The sequence below is a fragment of the Lathamus discolor genome, chromosome 3, assembly GCF_037157495.1.
Source record: "Lathamus discolor isolate bLatDis1 chromosome 3, bLatDis1.hap1, whole genome shotgun sequence".
Lineage (NCBI taxonomy): Eukaryota > Metazoa > Chordata > Aves > Psittaciformes > Psittacidae > Lathamus > Lathamus discolor.
In genome coordinates, this window is record NC_088886.1 from 3,821,601 (window position 1) to 3,849,565 (window position 27,965).

Genomic DNA, 27,965 nt, shown 5'->3' on the forward strand with positions numbered 1-27,965 from the left:
GCACCCCCACACGTTTTAGTGCTTTAATCTAACCCCAGGGAGAACCGAACAAAACGCAGGTTCAGCTTGATGCCTGTGACCACAAAAGCTTCCTGTAGGTGCCCGAGGTTTCTGTTGCAAAAGCCTTGTAGTTGCTAGAGCTCAGGGAGTGTCATGGCTTTGGAGATGAGCCGAAGGGATGGGTAGTGGTTCAGCTGCACCATCCCAGGAGCAGCAGGAGAGCTGCTGTGTCCCAGAGGCCACAACTGCACATCAAAGTAGCTTTGTTGTTCAGGAACAGGAGAAGAAAATAACGTAGGAGCCGTCTGCCGCCTCCACCAGCCAAGGAAGAAATCTGTCTGATTTCATGGTCCCTCTCTTGGTCTTGCCAAAATAACCTGAGCAGCAGGGGCAGGGCTGTCCTCATGGCATGAAGCCCAAAGACTCCCCTAAGACACGCTTTCCCCTTGGTTCTTTGATCCGTTGTTAAAATCATCAGGAAATGTCTTCCTCTTGTTCAGCACATGGGAACAAGCGCAGACAGAGCTGGATGCCAACCTTGACTGCGCAGGGCCCGTCACTCCTGGCTGGGTAACGGGAGATTTCATCCCTCCCTGGATTAGTTGGGATCACTGGGCAGTGGCTGGAGCTCAGCCATCAGCTCCCCTCCTGTGATGTGGATCCCCCAGGACCGAGTCCAGGTGTGGTCCTGCACTGAGCTGTGCCTCAGGGCTCCTGCTCCAGAATCCCTCATTCCCATAGTCAGAGCCCCCTTGCCCTGGCCATCCACTGACCCATCTGAGCCAGGCTCTGGCAACTGTGTGCATGTTTTTCAGCCTGGAGACGAAAACCTAATTGCAGTGTTGATGGGACGACGGGAGCCTAAGGACTTTTATTTACAGCATTTCCTTCTCAGAGTGGAAAAGTATCTGGGCTCCTCTCGAGGGAGGGAGGAAGCACAGTGAGCCTTATTCGTCCCCGGATGATGCTGAGCTTGTAGCTCAGGCAGAGGCCATGCATCCACCCCCAGCATTGCTGGAGCTGCTGCTCTCCCACGCTCCAGAACAGCGGGGAGCAGGGCTGGGGTTTGTCTCTGTCTCCAGACAAGCAAAATGAAAAGCGTCACCTAAAGCTGAAGGTGTTGTTGCAGGTCACTCAACCACTGGTGTCTGCTTGTCCCCAGAGCCTAGGAAAGAGCTGTCACTGCAGTGACCTGCTGCAGCCGGGGAGGTGACAAGCACATGAATTGCAAGGGGTAAGGCCCAAAAGGAGGCTTAAAACCTCAAGCTGACTGTGTTTCCATAGAACCCCAGCCTGGTTTGTGTTGGAAGGGACCTTAAAGCCCATCCAGCTCCAACCCCTGCCATGGGCAGGGCCCCCTTCCACTGGAGCAGCTTGCTCCAAGCCCCTGTGTCCAACCTGGCCTTGAGCACTGCCAGGGATGGGGCAGCCCCAGCTTCTCTGGGCACCCTGTGCCAGCGCCTCAGCACCCTCACAGGGAAGAGCTTCTGCCTAAGAGCTCAGCTCAGTCTCCCCTCGGGCAGCTTAAAGCCATTCCCCTTGGCCTGTCCCTACAGCCCTTGTCAAAAGCCCCTCTCAATCTTTCTTGTCAACCCCTTAAGGTACTGAAAGACCCCTATAAGGTCCTCCCATACTTTACCTTTTCCATGCACTCACACTAAGGTACAAGGGACCGATGGAAACTGGATGGTGTTGAACAGCTGGCACACAAACCCTACAAGTTCTGCGGCCTCAGCCCATCCCCACAGATTTCCCCTTCCCACTGCTCTTGATGTGCATCTGTGCAAACAGGATGAGCTGGAAAAGTATAAATAATGACATTAAAAAGAGCCCAGCACAATGCCGCAGTCATAAGAAAATCAAAAACAAAACCCCCATAAAACCCCAGTGGATTTCTGGCCTCCCACAGCCGCCGCTCCTCTTGGCCCGCCCGCAGCCCATCCCCGCTGCCTCGGGCCCGCCCCGTCCCCAGGCACCGCCCGCAGGAGGCACCGGGGCTGCCGGCACCGCCGCGATTCACCGCTCCCAGGTACGGCCGCTGCGACGGGGGGAACCGGGACCGGGACCGCGACCGGGACCGGGAGGGGGGATCCCGGGAGGGAGCCCGAGGGAAAAAGAGACCGTGGGGCCGCCCCCCCTTCCCTTCCCGCTGTCGGGATTGCTCCGGAGCTGCTCGCGGGATGCTCCGGGAATACTTGCGGGGTGCCGGGGGGATCGGCGGGGTGCGTGGCACTGCGCGCTCGGGGGTGCGCCCGAGGATGCTCCGAGGGGATGCTTTGGAAGTGCTCAGGGATGCTCCAGAGTGACCCCCGGCAGTGCGCAGGGGATACCCGGGTGCGCTCTGAAGGGTGCTCCAAGGGTGCTCGGGGTGCCCGGCCCCTCAAGGGGCTGCCTGGGGGGCAGCAGCAGCCCTGAACTACCCGGGACAGGAGCGTTCCCTGGGTGTGGGATGGAGGCGCAGAGCGAGACTGGGCAGCGGGGAGAGGGCAGGAAGCCCTGGGACCCTGTTGGGACGCCTGGAGGGAGGGCAGGGAGGCTCCGAGCCCCGGCGGGGACCCCAGATGAGTGCTGGGAAGGGCCCCCAGGCCCCGGGCAGCGCAGCGGAAGTCGCCAGGATCGCAGAGCAGCCAGAGTTGCATTTAGCCTCAAAGCCCTACCACAAACCTCCCCCCAGCCGTGAAGATGTGGTTCAGACAAGCTCCAGCACAGCCTCCGCGGCTGAGCGCGATCGCTCGCGTTTCCTCGCCGTTTCCAGCCATCCCGACACAGAAACTCCTGGCCCGGTAACGTTCCTGTCTCCAGCGATGTTTGTGCTCCGGTTCCCTGCGCTGCAGAGCGAGGCCAGGCTGCGCTCCGGGTTTCTGCATCCTGAGGGGGCCGAGAGAGGGGCTGCTCCAGCGGCAGCGGGCGGAGGGATGAGCGGTGCCTCTGCCTCGCAGGCAGCATCGCCTTTCCTCGCTGCCAGGGCGCTCCGAGCAGCCCAGCTCTGCCGGGACCAGGCGTGCCCTGTGCAAGCGCTTTCATCATGTCCCAGGGCTCAGGCTGTGACTTCTCACACAGACGGGCCGGGCTCTGACTGCTCCACGAGCAATGGGGGTGAGGGTGAACGGGGAGCTGCAGACCTGAGATGTGTGTAGAAGAGGCTGGGTGGTCCTTGAGGAGATGGGTGATGGCCAGGAGTGAGCTGGATAAGCTCAGCTGCAGGTCCGAGTAAGTTCAGGATGGAGGGTGTTGTAATCTGGATGCTCTGGGTAGGATGTTCACCGCGCAGAGGTGGAAGCAGGGCTGTATTGCACAGGGTTATCTCGTTTTCCTCACAGCTATGGGATGTGACACCACCAGGAAAGGTTTGTTTTGTCTAGAGGTTAAACCAGAAATTAATGTTTTAGCTGTGTGGCCCAAATGAAGGCAGTGAGCACCCAAAAACACTGCATATGCAGGGCGAGGGTAGCAACCGCACAGTGATGGGGGAGCACTGTAAAAACCACCAGCATTTCCCACCATGGCTTTTTTGGTCTTCCCACTGTTTTGGGTTTGATTTGGGATGGATTAAATGGAAAAAGCTGATCTTTCAAATGGTTCCCAAAACGATCAATGAGAGGAGGAGTCCATAACCTTGGGTTTATGATTATTTGTTGCTTTGACTGTAATATTAAATAGGCGTATCCGCTGAAATGACAACAGCGTGATGAGCAGTGCCCAGGGAATCTGTGGTGAGCGGGATCAGTTGTTGGTTTGTTCAAATAATCCTGGACCTGGAAGATAAGATGGGGAGGAGCCTATTGGTGCTATGGGCTCTGTCAGTCTCCCAGTGCAGTTTCCAAACCTCTTGTGAATAGGAAAAGCAGGCCCACATTCGGCTCCTTTGTGAAAAGCCCAGTTATGGGGAAGGTTCTGTCTCCCAGATGCGGAAATCACCCCTCTTGTGCAGTGCTGGGGCTGCCCTGTTCCCTCAGGAGCTTTCCAGTTGGGTGTCACAAAGCATCCCTTCATCCTCAGCTGACCAAAATACCCCCTTGAGCTTTACTTGCTGCCGAGCAGGAGGGAGATGTCGCTTCCCATCCCTCGGTGTGGGTGCGTTTTAGGAGGGAGAGGTTTGGTCTCAAAGCACCCTGCACATCAGGAGCAGTTTGAGATGCTGTGAGATGGCTGGTACCGGATGAACACAAGCTCATTCACAAGCTCATTGCTGATTCAGGTCCCTCCCTCTGTGGTTTTACAGCTGCCAAATATTCTGGAAGTCGCATGTTTACCATGGGGTGTTACACATCTGATGCTGGGGCTTGTCAGGGGAGCTTTGGGAGCAGCACCAGGGATGCACGAGGCCCCATTTGTTACAGAAACAAGTCGATGAGGGAAGTTACTGTATTTTCCATTCGGTGCCCTATATAACAGGGGTTATGTGACTGCCTTGCTCAGGAGCAGCAGCACACAGATTTTTGGTCAATAAAGCCTTGATCCCACCTCGGGGGTGCAAAGGAGCCCATGGCTTGGGGCTGAAATCCCCCACCGTGCACGTTTGTAGACTGCCAGTACAAGGGGAGAGAGATGGGGAGGAACCGGCTGCAGAGAGCTCCTTCTTCAGCCCTATTTATTTTAGACCTCGGTGGAATTCCCGTTTTCCGGCTCTGTGCCTCGGGAAGCCTTGAGTCCTGCCCGTTCCAGGGTTTAAACAGCAGGTGAAAAAGCACTTACTGTCATGGCATCCCAGACTGGTTTGGGTTGGAAGGGACCTTAAAGCTCACCCAGTCCCAACCCCTGCCACGGGCAGGGACCCCTTCCACTGGAGCAGCTTGCTCCAAGCCCCTGTGTCCAACCTGGCCTTGAGCACTGCCAGGGATGGAGCAGCCGATTTCCTTGTCCATCAGGATTGAGCGTGAGTCCCAGCGCAAGTCAGCTGAAAACAAACCAACAACGTCCAACCCGAGCTTGGTCAAAAAGCTGGAGGAAACCCCCCCATTGCCTAAACCCTCCCCATAAGCTGGGTGAGCGGGTGGGAAATGCAGCCGCAGGGCTCCCAGCTCCTGGCCTCCATGTGGAAATCACTGGCAGAGGGGAAAGGCAGCATCTCCATCCCCTCCATGGTCCCGATCAACGCGGGGAGTGTTTTCATGTGGCCTGGAGAATAAATATTCCTGTTTGAGGAGGTTTTTAAGCCTGCCATGAGTGTGATCAACCCGAGCCAGAGACTGATATGAAACAGCCTCGTGTCTCCATGGGGGACTGCAGGGGTTGCCCAGGGAAGAGAAACATAGGACTGCAGAGAAGGGAGCTTGCCTGGAAGCACCTGAAAGTCCCACCTTCAGCGGAAGGGGACCCATGTTGACGATGGAACTGTCAGCAGGGTCTGAGGACAGACACCAGATTGCCAGTTGGGTTTCACAACCACAGATGCACTTACTGCTGTTTTCACAGGCTGCTGGGTTTAGGAAGCCCTGTTTATGTGTTGGGGTTCCACAGACTCTGGTGTCTCATCTCTCAGTAAGCACTGAGGGGGTTGGACATGGCTCAGCACCTTTCCTTCCCTGTGCTGCCCTGTCCATCACATGCCTTGGCAAGCACCTGAGCAAGAGCAAACTGGAAGAGCCTTTCCCAAGGCGCAGGAGCACCCTGGTTTGATGGTTCCCCTTCTGAAACCACCCAAAGGATCCTGGTTTTCCTTAGGAAATGAAGATGTTTCCAGTCCAGCTTGAGCCAAAGGTCTGGCTCTTGAGTGGGATGAGCGCAGGAGCCCCAGCAATGCCCCAAGCCCTGACCAAGCCAAGGACAACCCCATTATCATAAAGCTGCTACCGGCTTCTTTTGACCACATGGAATCTATCCAGTATTGTGGCAGCAAAGCCCGACCTGTCCCAATTCCAAGGAGATAGAAACCAGCAGCTTGGAAGAGACCAGAAGCCAAAGGAGGGCTTCAGTAGTTCCCCCCAAAACTTTCTGGGATTGAGGCAAAAAGAGTGAACATTAGAAACGAGGCACTTGAGATTTTCATCTGCCTTCTGATTCATGGCTTCAGGTGGTTTTGTGATCGCCTGGCTCTGGGAGACTTGAGGGAAAACGCCACCGTTCCCAAGGCGTGGATACAATCATGGGCATCGACCGAAGCTTTTAAAAGGCTCTGGCTGGAATGAGCTGAAGGTCAGTTGGAAAAGAGGTTATCAGAGGAGGGGGTGAATGCGATCGCTTTCCCCTCCCGGTGAGCCATAAAAGAGGGGGAGAGTTTGGATATCCGATACCTCCAGGTCTCGTCCTGACCCGTCTCTAATGGAAATGCTGGCAGGAAGCTCACGACATTTATTAAACAGCAATAAGCAGCTTTAATAAAATCGGGATCCACACAACTTTATTGCTGCCACTTGAAAAGACGCCTGAAATGGCTGTTTAAGTACCGGCGGCTGCTGGGGGCTGCACGCTTAAAAGCGATCGTCTGCTTTATTAAGTGGTGCTGTGTTAATGATACTGGTTTGCTTCTCAAACACCAGCGAGGCTCCTCATGGCTCCAGGATGCTTCCCATGGGAGCAGCCCCTGGCTCCAGCCCCCTCTGCTGCTTCATGCCCATGTGCTGGGCTGCACCCCCAGAGCGTGAGCAGCAGCCCAGGGGGGGATCCTGCCCCTCTGCTGTGCTCTGGGGAGACCCCCCCTGCAGCCCTGATCCAGCTCGGGGGCAGCAGCACAAGAGGGACGTGGAGCTGCTGGAGCGAGGGCAGAGGAGGCCATGGAGCTGCTGCGAGGGCTGGAGCAGCTCTGCTCTGGAGCCAGGCTGAGAGAGCTGGGCTGGGGCAGCCTGGAGAAGAGAAGGCTCCTGAAGGGGAGACCTGAGAGCAGCTCCAGTGCCTAAAGGGGCTGCAGGAAAGCTGGAGAGGGGCTTGGGACAAGGGCCTGTAGGGACAGGCCAAGGGGAATGGCTTGAACCTGCCCGAGGGGAGACTGAGCTGAGCTCTTAGGCAGAAGCTCTTCCCTGTGAGGGTGCTGAGGCGCTGGCACAGGGTGCCCAGAGAAGCTGTGGCTGCCCCATCCCTGGCAGTGCTCAAGGCCAGGTTGGACACAGGGGCTTGGAGCAAGCTGCTCCAGTGGAAGGGGTCCCTGCCCCTGGCAGGGGTTGGAGCTGGATGGGCTTTAAGGGCCCTTCCAGCACAAACCAGGCTGGGATTCCATGATTTTGCAGAGAGGATGATGGCTGGCAGAGAGTGCGAGGCCAGCCTGAACCTCTCCGTGGCTGCAGCCATGAGCTGATGGGTTGCAGAGGGAGCGCATGACTTTTCTCCCCATACCTTCTTCCCTGTCACCTCTACCACCTCTGCTTGTCCCACCTAGCAACTGGTTTTGCATCCCCAAATCTCGTCCTGCTCCACTTCAGCACGTGCAATCAGGCGACACCAGCATGGATCCAGCTTGCAAGCTTGCCTTTCTGGATGCTGATGAGTTCATAGCTGTGGGCTTCCTGGGCTCAGGCATCATCTGTTCTCCCCACTTCAGTTTCGGTTCTGCTCAGCTCTCTTTTGCCCCTTGACGGTGACAGCTGTGATGCTGAATGCGCCCAGGAAGGCGGCTGATGGGCAGATCTCTTACAGCAGCACCCCTGTTTGCTCTCACCTTGGAAAACCTCATGAGAGCTTCTTGCGAGGCAAACCAGGACCTTAAATGCTTTTATTTATGTGATCCCACAAAGTTGCCAAACTTCTTTTTTCCCCACGGAAGGAAACTCCTTCCCGTGCCTGTGCCAGCCGGCAGCTGATAAGAGCCCACCAGTGCGCGGCGGAGATCCCACCCGTGTCGATGGCCCCGGCGCACTGGAAATGGGTTATTTTTCTTCCTTTGCACTGAAAAATCTGTACAACAAATATTCCCCGAGAGGCTGTATTCATTCCTGGTATGTCCACTTGCAATAATAGCTCTGCTGGCTGTTGTGCAATCGAGCAGACCGCCTGGATGGAGCAGGTTTGGTTTGGGTGTAACCCTTTGGGTACCGAGGGTGAGCTCCATTTGTGGGTCCATGTGGTGGAGGGGAGTTGGGGGTGGTGGGTGAAATCCAAACGTGCTGTTTGGGAGGCCTGGAGCCTGGGGAAGAGAAGGCTCAGAAGAGACCCAATAACAGCCCTCCAATACCTAAAGGGGCTACAAGAAGTCTGTTGCATCCCTGGCAGTGCTCAAGGCCAGGTTGGATGGGGCTTGGAGCAAGCTGCTCCAGTGGAAGGGGTCCCTGCCCGTGGCAGGGGTTGGAGCTGGGTGAGCTTTAAGGTCCCTTCCAACACAAGCCAGTCTGGGGTTCTGATTCTGCCTGGGGAGAGAAAGGGGGGCAGCTGGTTTGCCCATTGGCCCTGTGGGCATCCAAGTGGTGGCCACTGTGGGCACAGGCAGGGACCGCTGTGTTGGCTTTCGAGCCACTTTGTGGCCGTCTGTTTCCTCTCATCCATGGGAGCAGCCTGCGGAGCAAGATCCCCCCTGCCAGCTGTGGAGCACGATGTAAAACAGCAGCGAGTTTAGGCCATGACTTCAGTTCTCCCGCTCGTGGGATGATCTCAGGCCGTGTCCAGGTGAAACGTATCCCCACTTCCCACCCTGCGCTGGCCCCATTGGGCAGCGCTATGAGAAGCGGTCGGAGATCCATCGAACACCAACCCATAATTAATTAACTTCCATGGTTTGACTCCATCCATCCACAGCTCCCCCTTAAAAGCTTATTTCAGGGCACGCAGACTTCAAGGCTTTCTTCAGGCCTGCGGGGATTAAATCTGGGAAAAACTGTGGGTCTTATGTATGTAATTGCATCAAGGAAATGCTCCAAAGAAAAGCTTCCTGCTAGGTTTTCCCGGTGGGAAAACGAAACAACTCTTTTTGACTTACTTTAAAACCAGGGCTACATAGAAATACGCATATTTATCCCATCGTGCTGCTTTGTCTAGAGAGCATAGAGCAGAATAGGCTCAGGAAAGATGCGCAAGTGGAACTAAACCAGAGGAATTCGACAGAAAATCGGCCAGCGTGCCCTTGGGTTCAGTTTGAACCCCGAGCTTGTAATTTCTGGTGAAAGCAGAAAGCCGTCGGCGCTGTGCGGTGGTGTGGGATGCTGGAGCCGCGTGGGAAAGGCGGCATTTGGGAAAGGCTGCCGGAATGGGGGGGGTCATTTTTCATTCCTCGGATAAGAAATTAACCCCTCCGCGCCCTGGGGAGCGCTGCCAAGGAGAGTGCTGCTGCTCCTCTGCGTGCTCAGGCTGTTTCCCTTCCTGCAAAGGCAGAACTTCTCTGTTTCCCTTCAGACTTAACCCATTGAAGCGGCAGTGGCAGGAGCGCGGTGAGCCTGGAGGGGTGCCAGCAGCTCCGTTCTGCACACAGGGTGATGGAAGTGGGGCTTTTCCCCTGCTAACAGGAGCAGCTTGGTTCTGCTGCTTGTTGAGCAGTGGGAACCGTGCTGGTGCTGCTCTGTGATGTGAGTCCCCAGTGAGAGCCCCCGGGTCCCAGTGGGATGCTTCCACTTCTCGGGATACTCTTTTCCACCCTGGAAGAGCCTCACGGTGGGGGTGTGGGGAGCTCCACAGTGTCCGAACCCCTCTACCTTTGCTAGCATGAAGTTGTTGCAAGTTCAGTGCAGAGATTGAGAGGTTTTACCCTTGTTGCCAGCCTGGGGGTGCAACAATCCAGGATGCCCTATAGGAACAGGGGTGCAGGGGCTTGGGATGGGCGCTCTGCCCATTGCTGAGCCGCATGCCAGGAATACCCTGCCCGAAATCACACCTCTGTGAGCTTCCCCCTGCCTGCAGTTTGAAGTTTGCATTGATACCCCACTGCAAAGGGCTGGAGGATTCTATACAGACAGTCCCACAGGAGTCCAGGGGCTCCTTATCCCATCACACAGCATCCAGGCATGGCACAGTGGGTCAGGCATCCTGTGCCTGCGCCATGGTTGCGCACGGCGGCGTTCCTGCCATCACCCTGTCCTGTTCAGCATCTCCTAGGAGCGGTGGATGGACGGGCATGACGTGAGGGTCCGGAGCTGCGGGCAGGAGGGAAAAGCATTGAGGGGCTGTTTTCTGCTCCATGCATAGGAACGGGGCTTCGGGAGGATCAATTGGGGACGCTGAGACCTTCTGCAGCATCTACTGAAGGTGCCGCCTTTTAACCACAGCAGCCACTCGCGTTTCCTTGGGAGAGGCGCTCCGCAGAATAACTAATGGGATCAGCCCGGGAGGGTGCAGCATGCGGAGGGCGAGCTCCGGCTGCAGCCTGCAGCATCAGGTATAATAAGAGCCGTGGTGTGAATAAGTGACCGTGCTCTCCGTAGCCCTTCCTGCGGAGGGAGGCAGCCGGGTGACAGCCCAAGCAGCGCTCCGCGCTTTGTGTTCTATGGAGAAAGATACCGGTGCTCTGAAAAGTAACTCGTTTTGTGCGGCGGGCTCCAGCTGTCCTCGGAAAGGTCGTACGAGAGCGATGGGGCTGCTTGATTGGAAAATTAATCCCTCTTTTTGTGCTTCTCGTGTTTAAACGTGTATTTGCTTCCTGGGCAAGGTCACTGCTCAGTGACAAACTTTCCGACAACTGGAAAAGGCATGCTTGCTGCTCCGAGCCCTTCACTGCCGGCTCTTGGCATGGGAAAAGATGCTTTTGAGGGAGGCAAGCGCTTCTGCTCCCTGATGGGCTTCCAGGTGGAAGGTAACAGGACAAGATGCTTCCTAACGGTAGTTTCTCCTCTCACCATGAAGTGCTAAAGCCGTTGCTGCAGTGCAGGAGAACACAACAGCAGAGCTCAGAAAAATGTGTGTTATAGCTAATGAGACTGTGCTAATGTGCTGCTCAGCAGGGATGAATTATCTTCTTATTTATAGCCACAGGGTTAACTGTTTCCTATTTCAAATTGCTAGCGAGATGCTCTGGGAGAATGAAAATCACATATACTTGTCTTTGCGGTTGAGTTAATTTGTTCTTTATATCTTCGGGGGTGTGATATTTGTTCTTTATATCTTCTGGGGTGTAATGGTGCTCTCCTTTCTGCTGGCTGGGGTGGATGGGGGAGCAGGCAGACACTTACATTGCCTGGCAAGTTGGACAGAGAGAAATAGAGGTGAAACGTGCCTGTAAAGAGCCAGTGTTTGAGACAAGGCTAGTTAAAAAGGCAGTACATTGTCCCTGCAAATGGGCTGCCTCAGGGAATAAAACCACTCTGTGCTGTTGCCTTCTCATATCTGGCTTCTTGTTTTCCTTCTGTGTTTACTTACTCCTGCCTTGAGAAAAGCAACGGAATTCAACTCCGGATTAATCTTCCCCGCAGCCTTCCTGTGTAGTAAAGGTAGCGATCAGCGATGCTGTGCACGTGGGGATGTCGCCTGCCTGGAGAGGAAAATCAGTGTTCTTCAGTTGCATTTAATAGAGGAAAACTTATCAACTGTAGAACCCGGCAGAGGGGCAGGGTAACAGGTATTAGGATTGTGAGCCACCTAAAAGTGCTCCCCTGCCCTGAGCTGTGGGCTGGACACTGGGTGCACAGGAATGCTGCTTCTGGCAGATTACTTCCTATTTTTCATATCATCCTTATTAGGGACAGGCATTGGAGAGCAGCCATGGGCTCCAAAGAGCCATGTTTTTTGGCTGTAATCCATCCACCCCATGCCTGAGCTGCCCCAGGGGGGAGAGGGGAACATCTGCAAGCTGGTATTCAGCATCCTTTTACAAGGTGATTTCGAAGTAGATTGGTCAAAGGAGGAAAGTTGGAATATCAATTTGGGCTGCAGAACTGGGACCCAGCCAGCTCATAAATGAAGCAAATAGATGCAGTTATCTAGGTATTAAAAAGCATCCTATTAACTGGCTTTCCCACCCCCCCTTCTAAACAAATGACCTAGAAGAGTGAAGTGGAGCTGGTCAGACTGTAGCTGGGATCTGCGATCGACTGTAATCGGGAAGGTAAGAAAAAGAAACAACATTTGAACAAGACGTTAGTGTTTGTTTTGGCATCTGCTGCTTGTTGGCAGGAGGAGGCAGAAGAAATTGCCCTTTATGGACGTGCAGTTAATTGGAGAGCACATCAGGGGGCTGCTGGTCAAGGTGTTTCAGAAGCTCACCTGGTGTTGGATGGGCATCAGCGTTGCCATCTGGCTGTAGAGCATCGAGGAGGTACCAGTCCTGGAGGAGCTTTTGGGAGTTTGGATGTTCTTGGGTTGGGACCTTTGCAGCTTTCCATCAGGGCTATACACTGACAATAAACGTGCCTACCTGACTGACAGAACTAATAGTTTCTTTAAAAGGTTTTGATCTTTCAAACTATCTGTCCTATGGTAACAATACAGCAGGCTTTGACTTCGTTCTCCTGATGCTCTTTGTAGTTAAACCAAGAAAGTGCTTCTAGAAGAGAGTGACAGCAGCGCTGCTATACTCTCTGTATCTTATCTGTACTTCATAACCAGTTATCACTGCCACAAGAAGAAAGATGAGTTTCATAATGCAAAAATAATTATGGGGCAAAAGGAGAATTTAGAAGCTGCAGAATGGAGAAGAATAGCAAACCAGAGCTGCTCCTGTGATAGTGCATGAGCCAGAGGTCTCGAGAGATGGCTCTGCTGAGGGATGCTGCACAAGAGAAGATGGAAAGGTGAACTGCCCTGGTGCTGGATAAGTACAGTGCCAGGTAAAGGGAGGGTAAAGGCTGGCTGAGCCCCTTCATAGGGAGCTCTGGAAGCGTGGTCAGGTGCTCAAGCCCTCGGGCAAAATACTACAGCAGAAACCGAATTCAGGCTCTGGTGGTTTGGTCAATGAGGTGAGAGCCAGGGCTTGGCGCAGGCTTTGCGCTGCTTGGTCCTACCCCTGGGACTCTCGCATAGCTCAGGGATGCACTGGACAAACAGGGATGGACTTCCAAGATGCTGTGGGACCATCTGTGACCAGGAATCTAATTCGGTACTTGAAGGAGAATCCTAAACGAGAAGCCTACAGGCCAGGAAAGATGCGAAGTTCACGGTGTACCTGATCTGAAAGCAATTTGGCTGTGGCTTAGTGCAATCTGGTGAGGTTCTCTATAACAGGATGGATGTGCTCCGAAGTAATGGCTTTCCTTTGAACAAACTTCACCATAAATTTTGAATCTTTGGTTGTTGTGGATTTAGAAAATGAAAAGGTGTCAAACCAGTAATTTCTGTGTGTATCTTATATCCCTTGCTGTTGCCAGAGATACTCTGTTGGATTTATCCAGCTTACAGGAGTCAATGAAGAGTCTCTATGCCATTTATCTCAAGCTCAGTAGAAATTACCCCAAATATCTTGTCTCTTCTCGTTTGCAGTCAAACCATCTGTAACACAGGGGGTGTTTTATACGAACTGGCTACCTGGGATGTGTCTATGAAGCACAAGTCGTTGCCACGGGGAAAGGAGCTATTGATTTAAGCAGCTTGAAAGTGCTTAGCAGACAGTCCGGCTACATAATGTGGGAAAGAAGAAGGGGGGCAGGGGGTATGAAGAGGTGTAAGGCTTTAAGGGGAGATTAAGTTCAGATGATTGATCTTTATTTTAAATTAGAAGTATCTTGTTTCTTGTCTCAAGGGTGAAGAGGCTCATCTGCCCTAGCTTGTCAGAAGATGCTTAAGTGACAGCCCGAATAGACCACACCATGGAGAAGAGCGATGGTATGGAAGCTACAGGATGTTTGTTTGCTCATTTGTTTCTTGAAAAGAAACCCAACCAAGGCCCGAAGTAATTTCCTTACTGGAAATACTGTAAATAACCTGTTTTCTATAGATAGGTGGTAGAGCCAGGAGATGGAAAATGCATCATTCATGTATTATGCAGACTTCCTAAACCACAGCAAAAACATGGTCACAGCTCTCAGTTCAGCGTGCATTTGTCCTGTCCTCTGTAGTGTGTAGGGCAGATCTCTGCTCCCACCATAGAATCATAGAATGGCTCGGGTTGGAAAGGACCTTAAGGACCATGCAGTTCCAAGCCCCTGCCATGGGCAGGGATGCCTCGCCCTAGACCATGTCACCCAAGGCTCTGTCCATCCAGGCTTTGCTCTTGTGCTGTATTTACCCTATGTGATGTTTTCCCTCTGTTGTTCCTCTGACTCTCAAGTGCTGCTTCCCATCAGAAAGGCGTCTGCATCTCAGTGATGCTCTGTGCCGAGCAGCACCAAAACCCTGCCAAATCCTCCTGGTCCCCATGCAGGTGCTACACCAGGATGGAGACAGAACCCCATGAAACCTGGTTTCTCTTGGTCGAGCAGCTCGTCCTCACAGGGCACAGCTCCTTTACTCAGAGGTGCAAACCAGCCCAAACCACTGTGATTTGAGAGACTTGCTACATAAGAACAAGCAATAATACAGGGGTTTTAGACCCCCAAATTTGGGGGCTGTGAATTAATACAGGCTGGATGTGATGATATGAAGTTGCATTAGGCCAGGAGCTGCGCTGCTGGAGCCGTGTGCTTGCCTGCAGTGGTTGCATGGACAAACTGTCACGCATTCCATGGTGATCTTCCTCAATTAAAAGCTGTGCTGGGTGCCGTGCAGCCGGTCACCTTGGGAAGCACGTGTTTCGCATGGATGCAGCTCTCTAAAGCAGCCCTGGCTGGCGCTGTCTGGGTCCAGCCTCTGCCCGGTGCTCTATCCATCAATCCCAAGGCATAATTTGTGAGCTGGTGTTTGCAGATGAAGCCATGCAATGATTTTCCTGCTTGCTGTGCACTACTTAGGAAAGTGAAACCCAAACCAAAAAGCCTTGAAAGATGCAGTTGTCACAGCTTGTTTCCACCTTCTGTTTTTGAGCTGGGTTTGCTATACATCAGGTAGCTTTTTATCCTTACACAGACACGTAGCTCTGTCTGCAAATCCTGCTGTTTGCTTAATTGCCAATTAGAGCTGTGATTTCAGCAGCATTCCAGCTTCTTCAGTGCGACAATTACCTGGTTCACCTCTAGAAAACAGGATCATAGAATCATAGAATAGTTAGGGTTGGAAAGAACCTCAAGATCATCCAGTTCCAACCCCCCTGCCATGGGCAGGGACACCTCACACTAAACCATCCCACCCAAGGCTTCATCCAACCTGGCCTTGAACACTGCCAGGGATGGAGCACTCACAACCTCCCTGGGCAACCCATTCCAGTGCCTCACCACCCTAACAGGAAAGAATTTCCTCCTTAGATCCAATCTAAACTTCCCCTGTTTAAGTTGGAACCCGTTACCCCTTGTCCTGTCACTACAGTCCCTGACGAAGAGTCCCTCCCCAGCATCCCTATAGGCCCCCTTCAGATACTGGAAGGCTGCTATGAGGTCTCCAAAATACCTTTGAGTGTGTTGCTTGAGCTTCACCCCAAGCCTCCACCTGCCTGAAACAGAGACGAAAAAGCCATAAAACTCTAAACATTTACTTTTTAGTTCATGGTTTTGCTGTCATCAAAATTCACCATCTCTGGTTTTGGGTTGTTTCAGCAGCCAGCCAGGCATCCAAACCCGATGGAGAGAAGGAGCAGCCCCGCAGCCTCCCTTACTCCGTGGAGACGCCGTACGGCTTTCACTTGGACCTGGACTTCCTGAAGTATGTGGACGACATCGAGAAAGGGAACACCATCAGGAGGGTCCACATCCACCGCAGAGCCAAGCAGCCGAAATTCAGCACCCTGCCCCGAAACTTCAGCCTGCCCGAGAACGGCTCCCGGGGATGCGCGTCTGCCCCCAGCAAGAGCTGGACCGCCACCTCCTTCCCGCAGCGAAAGGCATCGCTGGGGGCAGAGGAAACCCTCCATCCCCTCCTGCCCAGCGAGGGAGCCCTGCCTGCACCCGAGGAGCCGAGCTACCGGAGGAAAGCCCTTCTGGCAGAGACGCGGCGGCAGGCGGAGATGGGGAGGCAGGAGGGCGAGCTCCAGAGCCGGCCGCAGCTCCTGCGAGCCTCCAGCATGCCCACTGCACTGCTGCCCAGCCAGCCAGGGGAGCCCAGGATGCCCTCGCCCCTCCGGCCACCTCCCCAGCACTGCCTTGAGCAGAGCGGCTCCGAAGGCACGTTTCACACCGCGCCGCGTTCACCCGGCTCTGACAGCACCGTGTTAAATCTCCCGCTGGGAATGAGCTTGGAGCGGGATGTCCCCTTGGGGCAGCCCAGCGGAGGCAGCCCGGGGCTGGTGCAGACGCAGCCCCCGTGGCAGCATCCTGCGGCATCACCGCAGCTGCAGGTGGTGATGGAGAGTGGAGGTGAGGAGGGCGATGCTGCCGATGCCAGCGGTCGCTCCGCCTTGGCTGGGGGTGAAGCAGCATCACCCGCTGCCCTCCAGCTCGCAGAGGAGAACACGAACCCTGGGGAAGGGGAGTTGAGCGTGAGTGAAATCCCTCTGAACGTGCTGAAGAAGGCTGAGGAGGGAAGCGTTTTGGCTGGAGAGAGCAAAGAGAGCCGTGGTCCTCAGCCTTGTGATGCTGGAGAGAGCAAAGAGAGCCGTGGTCCTCCGCCTTGTGATGCTGGCGATGCCGGCGGGGTTGCTGCGCTGAAGCAGCAGATTGCTGCTCTGGAGGAGCAGCTGGGCAAGAAGAAGGAAGAGCTCGAGCAGGTCAGGGCAGTGCTGCAGCAGCAGGATCATGAGATCAAGGAGAAGGAGAAGAGCATTCAGTTACTGACCAGCTCCAAAGCTCAGCTGGAGGAGAAGCTGAGATGCGAAAACACCACAGAGGCCGAGCCCCCATCGAGGCGGAGCGGTGGGGCTGTGCAGTGCTCCGATGCTGCGGTGAACACCGACCTCTCGCAGGTAACTGTGGCCAAGCAAGCCCACGATAAAGGCATCAATGTCAATATCCCAGTCTCCACCAGATCCATAGGATGCAGCGTCCACAGGGCAGACAACATGAACGCACAGGCGATGGAGCTGGGTGCTTGGAGAGGTCAGGGACTGGCAGCCGCTCACACCAGTGTCAGTGGAGAGGGACGTTGTGGTGAAGCCGGCATCGAGGCTGGACCTCATGCACCGTGCTTCACCCCGCTGCAGATTGATGAGCACCTCGGTGATGACAATCAAAACCACAGGAATAACTACGATACCCAGGGTCTCGCTGCTCACGCCGGGGCTGCAGAAAGCTGTCGAGGAGCAAGAATGGGCGCAAAGGCAGGTGAAAACAAGGGCGGCTTTGGAGAAGATAAACCTCGGGATGGGCTGGAAGAGGAAGATTCCCCGGACCGTGAGGATCTCCCTGCTGTTGACCCCATTGGCCAATATGTCAAAAAGATCCAGGAGCTGTTGCAGGAGCAGTGGCTGTGCTTGGAGCATGGCTACCCCGAGCTGGCGAGCGCTATTAAGCATCCGGCTTCCAAGCTCAGCTCCATCCAGAACCAGCTGGTTAATTCCTTAAACTCGTTGCTGTCTGCCTACTCTACGCGAGGGCCTGCGGACAAGGAGAACTCAAACACACACTATCAACAGTTGGGTAAATAATACTGGCATAGGTATCAGCGTGTACAGGCCAAATCTCTTCCTATTTATTCAAGTGCTGAGCGGGGGTGATGCTGCGGTATAATTGATGTCAGTGTGACCAGAAGTAGCCTCTCCAAAACATGTATGAGAAAGGGAAATCTCTGCACATCATAAGCTATGTGATCTAGAAATAAGCAAACAAAAAGATGTAGGAGCTGGTAAGGCTGTGGCTCAGTTACACACAGGATCAGCTTCCAAAAGTGGCCTTTCTTGTGGCCACTTCCATCAAACAACCATTCTTCTTAATTGCACTAGATTTGTAAGAATGGGGGACTCCTGCTCACCCGGGGTAAATCAACGTGGGCTTCACCAGAACCAAAACCAATCCAAGCTACACGAGCTGGGAAAAGACCTGCTCCCATTCATCCAAAGTAATTTTAGCTTATATGATGATGAGGATCCAAAACCAAAGGCTGCCTGTTCATTGTTGGGTGTGGAGGGCCTTGAAGATGGATGTGACCTATTACTTATAAGCAATATATAGTGAGACTATTCAAAGTCTGATGGAAAGACTCATCCATGTAGTGTTATAGGAGATGTATATAGGAGATTTCCCATACATTAGTATATTGGAGAACATAAAAAAGAAAACATTATTACAAAAGTAAAACCTACTTATACGCATAGGATACATATATAAATTCCCAGTCACTTCCTTCGTATTCCCTGTCACTTGGAGTTGTTTCAGACCCATATTTTAAAGGTGGGAGGGCAGGTTCAGGTCGTGGCCAGGTGCATCCGTAGTTTTGCAAGACACAGGAAGAATCTCACAAGATGAAGTAAGATGCTTATGGTTATGACTTGTAGTCTGCAGCTAGAGGCTGGGAATAATTACTGATAATTATGGCACATCTGCGTAATTAATCTATGACTATTTTGTATTTTGCTAGAAACTTCTCCAGCCACAAGTCTTAAATCCATCATGAAAAAGAAAGGTTATGGTTTCCATGCAGGAGGCAATGGGACCAAAAAGAATCTTCAGTTTGTTGGGGTAAATGGTGGGTAAGCATCCGTCCAGAAGCTAAAACTGCCTTTTGACGTGTAATGTCGTCTGTATCGCTGAAGAAGTCATTCTTTTCCCCTCTTTTCCCCTCCAAACCTCTTGATTAAAAGGCCATTTGAACTGGAGCCTCTTTTCTCCCTTCTTTAATCCAGCACTGATAACCTGTAAGTAACCCTGTAGAAAGGATGCTGGTGTTTTCAGAGCAGCGAGGGACACCCTGGGGACGCACTCTCTGCACACCCATCTTTTGGGGCCTCATCCAAAACCCAGCTGCATCGATGGGAAGTTTCCCGCTGCCTTTGGTGGGTTTTGGAGGAGGTCAGCATTGCCCGGATGGACACGCTGCCACTAACCTGCCTGCACGCTCCGGTGACAGCCAACACAGCTTGGTTCAGGGGCCTAGAAAAGACTATTTCAGTAAAGAAGGAACTACCTCGGGGTGAAGGAGACCTGTATTTTAGGTTGTGCTCCAACACCCGGTCCCCTGTGTATCCAGTGTCTAACACTCCTTGGCCTTGGAGCTACCTATCTGTATACCTATATGTGCGCTGCAGGTACATCTCTAAGAGCAGCATTGGCACATGTACTGAGGAGCACGTGTGCTGGCATGAAGAGGGCAGCACAAATTTCACTGTCCCTTCACTGTGCAAACAGCTACGTGTGCAAGTTTGGATGCTGGTTCCTGCTGACCTACGCTTCTTTGACTTCCCAGCTCAATGGCTACTGCCCTTGGGTTCATCAGGTATTACTCAAGTTGTGTAGAGCTTCCAAAAGTCGCTGAAACTGCTACAGCTTGTAGCGAGTAGAGGAATCTCGTCCAGTTTGGGATCCCTTGGAGTGAAATACTGGGTCTCATGGAAGATGTTATTAACACATTTGGACAACCAGAAGAGAGGTCTCTCAAATGGTGGACTGGAGTCTGTGCTGGAGCTGCAAGCACAGTTTCTGACCAGCAGTCCATGTTTCCTATGGCTTCCCATCAGCATGCCGGCAGCTCCCAGCAAGGAGAAGGCACGCAGCCCCTGCCTGGCCATGCTGGAGCTTGTGCAATGGACATCCCTCTGAACCAACTGAGTAGTCCCTGAAGTAACCTTGCCTGCTGCTGATTAACTGCTTCTATCATGCTCCTGCTGGCTTAAGAAGGCAATAAAAGACTAACCCCAAGTTTGGCTGTGGCTCTAATCCTCTAACTTGTGCATTGCGCTGGCCTTCATCCAAGGCCCATTGGAGTCAGTGGGTGTCTTCAATGAGTCTTGGTCAGGCCCTGTGGTTGCGGATGGGGAAGGAGTGAATAACATGTGGTGTCCTCAAATAGCTATGAAACGACTTCAAGCGAAGACACGAGTTGTGAAGACAGCCCATCGGAATGCGACGTGGAGAGCGAGACAGAGAGAAGAGCTGAGGACTTGGAGCCCACACAGGAGAAAGCTGGAGGTGAAACCAAAGGGGCTTTGTCTGGGACCTCCTTGCAGGAGGGATGTGAGGACCGTGACCTGCAGGAGCCATTGGCAGAAGCAGCACCTTGCACTGAGCACAAGGATGACAGGTAATCAAAACCAGACAGTGACTGTGCTCTCCATCACGGTCCTGCAGCCACAGGATGCACAGCACTGCATTCACTCGCTCCTATAGGCTGGGGTCAGGGCTGCGTCTGCTTGGTGGTGGAAAGGCAGCTGCTGACCTGTAGACATGGGAAAAAGCTTTAAAGAGCGAAATACTTTTTGAGTTACTGCAGAATCTAATGGGGATTGATTCAGGCACCACGCATCACTGTGGAAAACACGGAGTGAGTCATATTTGGTGAGAATTAGCTCATTTCTCCCCTCTCATGTTAAAGCTTCACAGTAAAGTTCTTTGCAGATTCAGGAATAAAGGTTTTTTTTCCACTTGAACTTGCAGTGAAGTTGACCATACAGATCTGAGGCTCTGGACTTAAACACTTGTTTAAGTGCTTAACTTTGTACCTAAAGTCTGCATCGAGTCAATGGGACAACTTGTGCCCATGAAGTTAAGCACTTAAAGAAGAGTTGAGCATACTGTGTTCTAAACTGCATGTTCTCCTTCCTGCTTCCATGCGAGTTCTGTCCCATGATGGATTTACCAAAGTATTTTCCCTGTAGGTGCAAACCCTCTGAAGATTTCCTTGCCGACTGCCAGCTGCTCAGCAGGCACCTCTCCGAAATCAGCACCACAAGTGACAAGCATCTGGTATGGTCAGACGACCTCTGACTCAGAGTAGTCAAAGAGAAAGGAAAAGGGGGAAAAAAAAAAGAAGAGGGATGCTTTCTGTGCTTACTCATTGGAGTTACCACAGGAAATTCCTTTCCCCCTTAAGCTATAGCAGCAATCACAAACCCACAAGCTAAACCCTGGCTGGGCAATGCCAGAGCAGAGGATGAAGCAGTGCAGGGCGAGCAGACGGGGCTGGTGTTCAGGGTGAGTACCCCAGGTGTAACACTGCGACCTCGGTGTTTGCAGCGGCACGTCCTGAGCTCCATCAGCCAGGAGTGGTTCCGGGTGTCGAGCCGCAAGTCCTCCAGCCCCGAGGTGCTCGCAGCCTATCTCAAGGCAGTGGGAGCCATCGACCCGCAGCTCCTGGAGATGGTGGTGAACCTGGCCGACAGGAACGGCAACACGGCTCTTCACTACAGCGTGTCCCACTCCAACTTCCCCATAGCAGAGCTCCTGCTGGACACAGGTAGGAGCAGCCACTGCTCAGCCATGGCTTTTGTGCATATGGAGGTTACTTTATGTCGTGCCAGCGGGCACAGTCTCACAGGGGATGGACCACGGTGTGCAGAGCCGGGTCCATCGGCAGTCCCAGACATGGCAAGCAGTGAATGAGGTCCAGGGTCCTTCCGGGAGCAAAAGGAGATGGGACAGAGGTGGGGCTAGGGACCAACTACAACCTATTTGCAAGGGAGTCATCCAGTAGAGAAGCATGGTGCCAATGTCCATCCAGGAGACAAACGGAGGTCCGAGGTCCACCTGAGGGACAAGAGTAGGGACGAGGTCCATCCAAGATACAAGCATGGAGACAAGGTCCTCCGGGGAGACAAGGTTGATCTGGAGATCTCAGCTGAAGCTCCTCAGAACCATTAAGGCTCATTGGTGCCCTCAGGGCCCTGATGTATGGGGGCTTTGCAGTCTGACTTTGGGGATGTTTCAGGGTCTTTGTGGCCAAGGGGAATGGGGCGGCTCCGCAGCTTCTTGCAGCAGCAAATGCCACATCATGGAGCAGGAGGATCAGACCCCTGCGAGCGTAACAACCCCAGTGCCCCAGAAATACCCCATGTTAACCTGTTGAACCCCCAGCTCTTGTTGCAAAGAAAGAGAACGTCTCAGCTGAGCTTGTATAGGGGGAAATGCGCACCAGCTCTGACAGAATGGAGGCACTTTGGCCTTTTCTCATGGGCCAGACAATCTGTTAAATGTTCGGGAAATGGCAGATTTCCATTCACATCTATAACCCGATTGTTGCCGCAGCCCTGCAGGGAGCTGTGCCCATTTGGCCCCTTCTGCTGCTGGGTGCCAGCAGTGGCTGGACCCGAGCCCTCAGCCGTTAGACACAGCTCGTCCCTCATGGTGAGCAGGAAATAGGCTCTTTGAGGTGAAAAGTGAGTGAAACGGGGCCAGGATGGGTTCACAGCGCCTGTTGGGTGACGGTCACCTTTCTGCTGCTCTCTTCCTGCAAGGGCTGAAGCAAACAGCCCGCAGCACGTGCCCAAGGCTGTGGCTGTCCCCTCTCCTTTTTCCTTTTGGTTATGGTCTTCCAAGTTAATTGAGTTGACCCCAGCAATTGTAATTAACTACAGCAATGCGTGACACCAAGAGCCGTTCAATGCTGTGCTCACAAGACTGGATGCCTAACGCAGATAAACCTCCCTGCTGTATGATGGTGGAATCTCCTGTTTCTGGGAATATAAGATGCCACAAAGTTGTGTCTCCCTTTGCTCCCCCTTCCCTCCGTTCCCCATGGGGCTGACCCTTCCTCTCCATGGTGCATCCCCCAGGCGTGTGCCGCCTGGACCTGCAGAACCGCGCTGGCTACACCGCGGTGATGCTCACCCCGCTGGCGGCTGCGGAGACGGGCGAGGACATGGAGGTGGTGATGAAGCTGCTGAAGGAGGGAGATGTCAACCTGAGAGCGGCCCAGGTGCGTGTCCATGGGTCTGCTTCCCTTGAACTCCAAGCGTGGGATGGTGCCATGGGTGGAGGGCAGCCAGCCTGCAGCGGGTAAAAGCATCCACCAAGTGACTCCTGCTGAGCTCGTAGCCTCTTGTATTGCAGCCATCACCGTGCAATGCCAATTCAGGCTGTGGCAGCATAGAAACATAGAATCATAGAACAGTTAGGGTTGGAAAGGACCTCAAGATCATCCAGTTCCAACCCCCCTGCCATGGGCAGGGACACCTCACACTAAACCATCCCACCCAAGGCTTCATCCAACCTGGCCTTGAACACTGCCAGGGATGGAGCACTCACAACCTCCCTGGGCAACCCATTCCAGTGCCTCACCACCCTACCAGGAAAGAATTTCCTCCTTATATCCAATCTAAACTTCCCCTGTTTAAGTTTTAACCCGTTACCCCTTGTCCTGTCACTACAGTCCCTGATGAAGAGTCCCTCCCCAGCATCCCTATAGCCCCCCTTCAGATACTGGAAGGCTGCTCTGAGGTCCCCACGCAGCCTTCTCTTCTCCAGGCTGAACAGCCCCAACTTCCTCAGCCTGTCTTCATACGGGAGGTGCTCCAGTCCCCTGATCATCCTCGTGGCCTCCTCTGGACTTGTTCCAGCAGTTCCATGTCCTTTTTATGTTGAGGACACCAGAACTGCACACAATGCTCCAGGTGAGGTCTCACAAGAGCAGAGTAGAGGGGCAGGATCACCTCCTTCGACCTGCTGGTCACGCTCCTTTTGATGCAGCCCAGGATACGGTTGGCTTTCTGGGCTGCGAGCGCACACTGCCAGCTCATGTTCATTTTCTCATCGACCAGCACCCCCAAGTCCTTCTCTGCAGGGCCGCTCTGAATCTCTTCTTTGCCCAGTCTGCAGCTGTGCCTGGGATTGCTCCGACCCAGGTGTAGGACCTTGCACTTGTCGTGGTTGAACTTCATAAGGTTGGCATCAGCCCACCTCACAAGCGTGTCAAGGTCCCTCTGGATGGCATCCCTTCCCTCCAGCGTATCAACCAGACCACACAGCTTGGTGTCATCGGCAAACTTGCTGAGGGCGCACTCAATCCCACTGTCCATGTCAGCGACGAAGATGTTAAACAAGACCGGTCCCAACACCGATCCCTGAGGGACACCACTCGTTACCGGTCTCCAGCTGGACATCGAGCATCATGTCCCCATAGAGATCCTGGGGGGTGGTGGGGGGATGTAATTCACGTTCCTCACACTGAGCGTGCAGCACCAGGCTGAGGCTCAGCGGTAGATGTTGGGTTGGAGCTGCTGCTTCCCCCAAGTTACAAAAGCAACCACAGCTGAATTGCAGCATGGCCACCAACCGGCAGCTCCCTGCGGGTGAATGAAGAGACTAAAGGAAGGCAGAAAGTTTGGGAAAACATCTTTTCTGACCTAAGAAATCAGAGGCAAGGCAGGGAAGTGGTGCAGGGGGGACCCTGCGCACAAGATCCCCAGGATTGCTGGAGAGCTCTCACTTCATCTCTCACAGTTTGGTCCCGGGGATGACAATGACCTCACCCAGCTCCTCTAGCAAACAGCTGTAAAAGCCGGTCTAGACTTAAGTTAGACTGCGCAGGAGGTTTAGGGACACCCACATCTGGGGCCTGCTGGGAGCCAGGATGTTTGGCCATGATGCTGCAAAGACCCTCCGCACGGCAATGGTGCAAGCGAGCAGGTATCTCCTGCAATACTTGCTGAAGATCCCCAGTGTTATTTAATATTAACAAGCAATTATAACATTAATTATTATATATGTAGTAGATATGTGTTCACCCTGGAGACAAGAAGGCTCAGGGCAGACCTTGTAACAGTCTTCCAGCACCTAAGGGGGGCCTACAAGAAACCTGGAGAGGGGCTTGGGACAAGGGCCTGTAGGGACAGGCCAAGGGGAATGGCTTGAACCTGCCCAAGGGGAGACTGAGCTGAGCTCTTAGGCAGAAGCTCTTCCCTGTGAGGGTGCTGAGGCGCTGGCACAGGGTGCCCAGAGAAGCTGTGGCTGCCCCATCCCTGGCAGTGCTCAAGGCCAGGTTGGACACAGGGGCTTGGAGCAAGCTGCTCCAGTGGAAGGGGTCCCTGCCCCTGGCAGGGGTTGGAGCTGGAGGAGCTTTGAGGTCCCTTCCAACCCAAACCATTCCAGGTCTCCATGATCATGATTATTATATACAACTGAATGAGCAGGACTGCAGCAGGCCGGTGGGTCTGGGGCGTTCATCCTTTCCTTGTGTGGCTGCAGGGAGGCCAGACTGCCCTGATGCTGGGGGTGAGCCACGAGCGGGACGACATGGTGCGAGCCCTGCTGTCCTGCCAGGCTGATGTCAACCTGCAGGACGAGGAGGGGACAACAGCCCTGATGGTGGCCTGTCGGCAGGGCAACACCGACATCGTCAGGCTCCTCTTGGCCCAGCCCGGCTGCCAGGTCGCACTGACTGACAAGGTGAGGCTGAGTCCCATACACAACCTCATCTAAACCAGGCAGGGAAAGCTCATGCAGGATGATGATTCACAGGCAGTAATCCCTGAGTGGTTGTTTTTAAGGGCAGAAGTACAGCTTTAGTCCACTTTCTAACTAGGGGACTGCTTTTAGGGGAGTACCCTGGTATTGGTGCTGGCTGTGGAGCAATGGGGTAGCTGCAGCAGCATCCTGCATCCCAGCCAAAGCCTGGGCAGAAGCACTTGGGGGAAGAGGCCAAACCAGTGTAAACCTAAAGAAACAAGTGAAATCCTGGACATGTGGAATCAGCAGAGCTTTAGCTCCCAAACATTAGCAGCAGCTAACTGTCCCCTGAGAGCTGAGAAGGGATCCTTACCTAGGTGGACACACGGGGTGGGATGCTGGTCTGGGAGCAGCATGGCCAGCCGGTGGAAACCTGCATGGGCACAATGCTGCCTTTATAGTTATGCAATTCTTTTCTAATTAAACTACAGTTTGTTCTAAGAGCTGTGGGGCAGCACAGGGACCAGGAGAAGGCAGAGCTGGGAGGTGTTTTGTTCGCTTGAGGTTAAGTCTCAAAACTCCATGGGGATGTTCAAGGCCAGGTTGGATGGGGCTTGGAGCAACCTGCTCTAGTGGGAGGTGTCCCTGCCCGTAGCAGGGCAGGTTGTAAAGGGTCTCTCTTTGTAAGGAAGAACTGGAGGTGATTGAGGGTGGGTTCTGGGGTGTCAGGGTGAGATGCGGGGTTTGGGTGTTAATGCCTTGTCCTGCTCCCTCCCTGCAGGGCGGTAACTCAGCGCTGTCCCTGGCCCAGCGCGCTGCCCACGTGGACATCGCCGCCCTCCTGCGTGCCCACAGCGAGCAGAGCCCGTCCCTCTCTGTGTGACCCAGCGGGGAGAAGAAGCCGGGACAGGGAGTGGGGATCAAACAGCTCCTTCTTGTCACAGCCCCGCTGCTCGCCGCGGCGGCCAGGGCCAATACAGCAGGTACAGGGCCATGAACCCTGTCAGTTATCTGCATACACTCCCTGTGTCTAATTCTCCTCATTAAGCCAGCTTACACACCCTAATCTATGCACATTGCCACAAATGACTCCAAGCTCTCCTGCTCGCTCCTCCCTGTATATATTTGGCAGGTGAGCGACCTAAATGAAGGCGAAAAGCACATTAGGAGAGCAATACTTAGTCCTTTGTAACCTTAGATTATGGTTGTCCCTTTAATCGACTACTTAACCGCATCTCACTTAACTTGTAAGTTTGTGTCCTAATATTTATTATTAGCTCTTCTGTACGCAGTGGCAGGCAGCGATTATTCGGTATATGTAACAACAAACACAAGCTGGATGGATTATGTAAAGTATAAAATCCTATTTATGTTTGCTCATGTGGGTCTGATGGAAGAATTAAGAATTAATGCTCTAGGAAAATATTTGAGCAGCCCAGACCCAAACACACAGACATTGTTTTGCCTGGGTTTGGAATTACCATATGGCTCTTCTTCTTCCTAATTAAGTTGGAGCTAACGGGGAAGCGCAGCCCATTGACATGCACCGTGCATCGGCACACGCGATGCTCCGGCACAGCGGGGCGGATCAGGGCATCCCAGGCACGGCACTAGATCCCAACAGATTCCTGTCCCACGATGGGTGAATGCTGTCCAAGAGCTTTGTGGGATGACTTTGCTGGCAGATGCCTTTTGGGCAAGTATCTGCTCTCTGCTTCCCTCGTGCTCAACTTGCAGACACCCAAACGACTCCCATTGTAAAGCCGTGCTGTGATTTAGCTGCTGGAGTTGGCCGGTACCAAGGCCTCCTCCACCCCAGTGTCAGGCCAGCATCACCTCTAATCATACATAGGGCAGGGGTTTTCTTTCTTCCATCCCTCCTCACAAAGGAGGGAGAAGAGGGATCAGGCTCCTCTTCTCCAGACATCTTTATACTGCTACTAAGTCTCTGTGTATCGGGAAATGCCGTTTCATGAGGCTGTGCTGCTTCAGGACCCAGCGGATGCTCTCCATAGGCTGTGGCAGACCTGGATGCCATCACCAGTACACCAGCATAAACCCAGCTCTACCACCACCATAAACCCAGCTCTACCTGCCGTCACTAAAAGCACATCTCCCTTCTAAGCTAACTGCTGGTTTTTGTTACTAAGCAGAAGTTAATCCTGGACTGCTTTGGTTGCTTGTATGTCAGTTCACGTCGTGATGGAGTCTCTCGAGCTGCCTTTTCCCCTTCCCTTGTTTTGCAAAGCCATTGTGAGAGCCCGTGTCCTCACACTGCTAACACTTCCTTGCAGGGAGCAGAGGACAGCCCCTGCCCTCTTTTTTTCCATGGAAATCTGCCATCCGCTCTGTTTTCCTCCCTTTCTTCAAGTTTTCGGTCAGAAGCGTTCACTATCTCAATTCTCTGTCCACCTGTTTTGTATAACTCTACCCGAAAATGCAGTAACCTTTATGTAGAAATAAACTCGAGTTAAACCTTTACCTGTGTTTGCTCCTGTGCCTGCCCCCATCACTGAGGTGCTCTCCATGTGCGAGGCAACAGGGATGCTCTGATGGACAGACAGACCCCTAACAGCATCAGGGTAGGGGGGATGCTCTGATGGACAGGGAAGGCCAGCCCTCGGCCCATGGTGACTGCACATACCTGCACAACATCAAACGAGGCTTTGTTAAGGTGCTTCTCCAGATTGGTGCTCAGGTTCCAACCCCGATCTGTGCTGCTGGGTGCTGAGCACTGAGCACCCAGCACCAGCATGAGCACCCACTGCACCGCTGCACCAAACAGAAAGAGCCGCAGTACCATGTTGTGACAATTTGCGCTGCGGTTTTTCCCCAACAACAGCTCGGGAACCAGAGGAATGTCACTGCCTCGCTGCTCCCCGGAGGGAGCAGAACTTTCTGGCTTCAATA

The 27,965-nt window shown here is 53.5% G+C and overlaps 1 protein-coding gene across 2 annotated transcripts; it reads left to right on the forward strand.

The window, feature by feature from the left end:
* Positions 1–1,959: 1,959 nt before the first annotated feature.
* On the forward strand, positions 1,960–27,536 carry KANK4 (KN motif and ankyrin repeat domains 4). 2 transcript variants are annotated; one of them, XM_065673189.1, is made up of 10 exons: positions 1,960–2,029; positions 13,523–13,605; positions 15,408–17,381; positions 18,319–18,430; positions 19,747–19,977; positions 20,552–20,639; positions 20,910–21,129; positions 22,445–22,587; positions 24,855–25,055; positions 25,837–27,536. In XM_065673189.1, exons 2-10 carry the CDS (start codon positions 13,590–13,592, stop codon positions 25,936–25,938), a joined length of 3,087 nt encoding a protein of 1,028 aa, XP_065529261.1. In that variant the 5' UTR covers positions 1,960–2,029; positions 13,523–13,589; the 3' UTR covers positions 25,939–27,536. The 2 variants fall into 2 exon arrangements, with proteins under 2 accessions (XP_065529261.1, XP_065529262.1); XM_065673190.1 differs by lacking the exon at positions 1,960–2,029 and adding an exon at positions 11,837–11,893.
* The last annotated feature ends 429 nt before the right edge of the window (positions 27,537–27,965 follow it).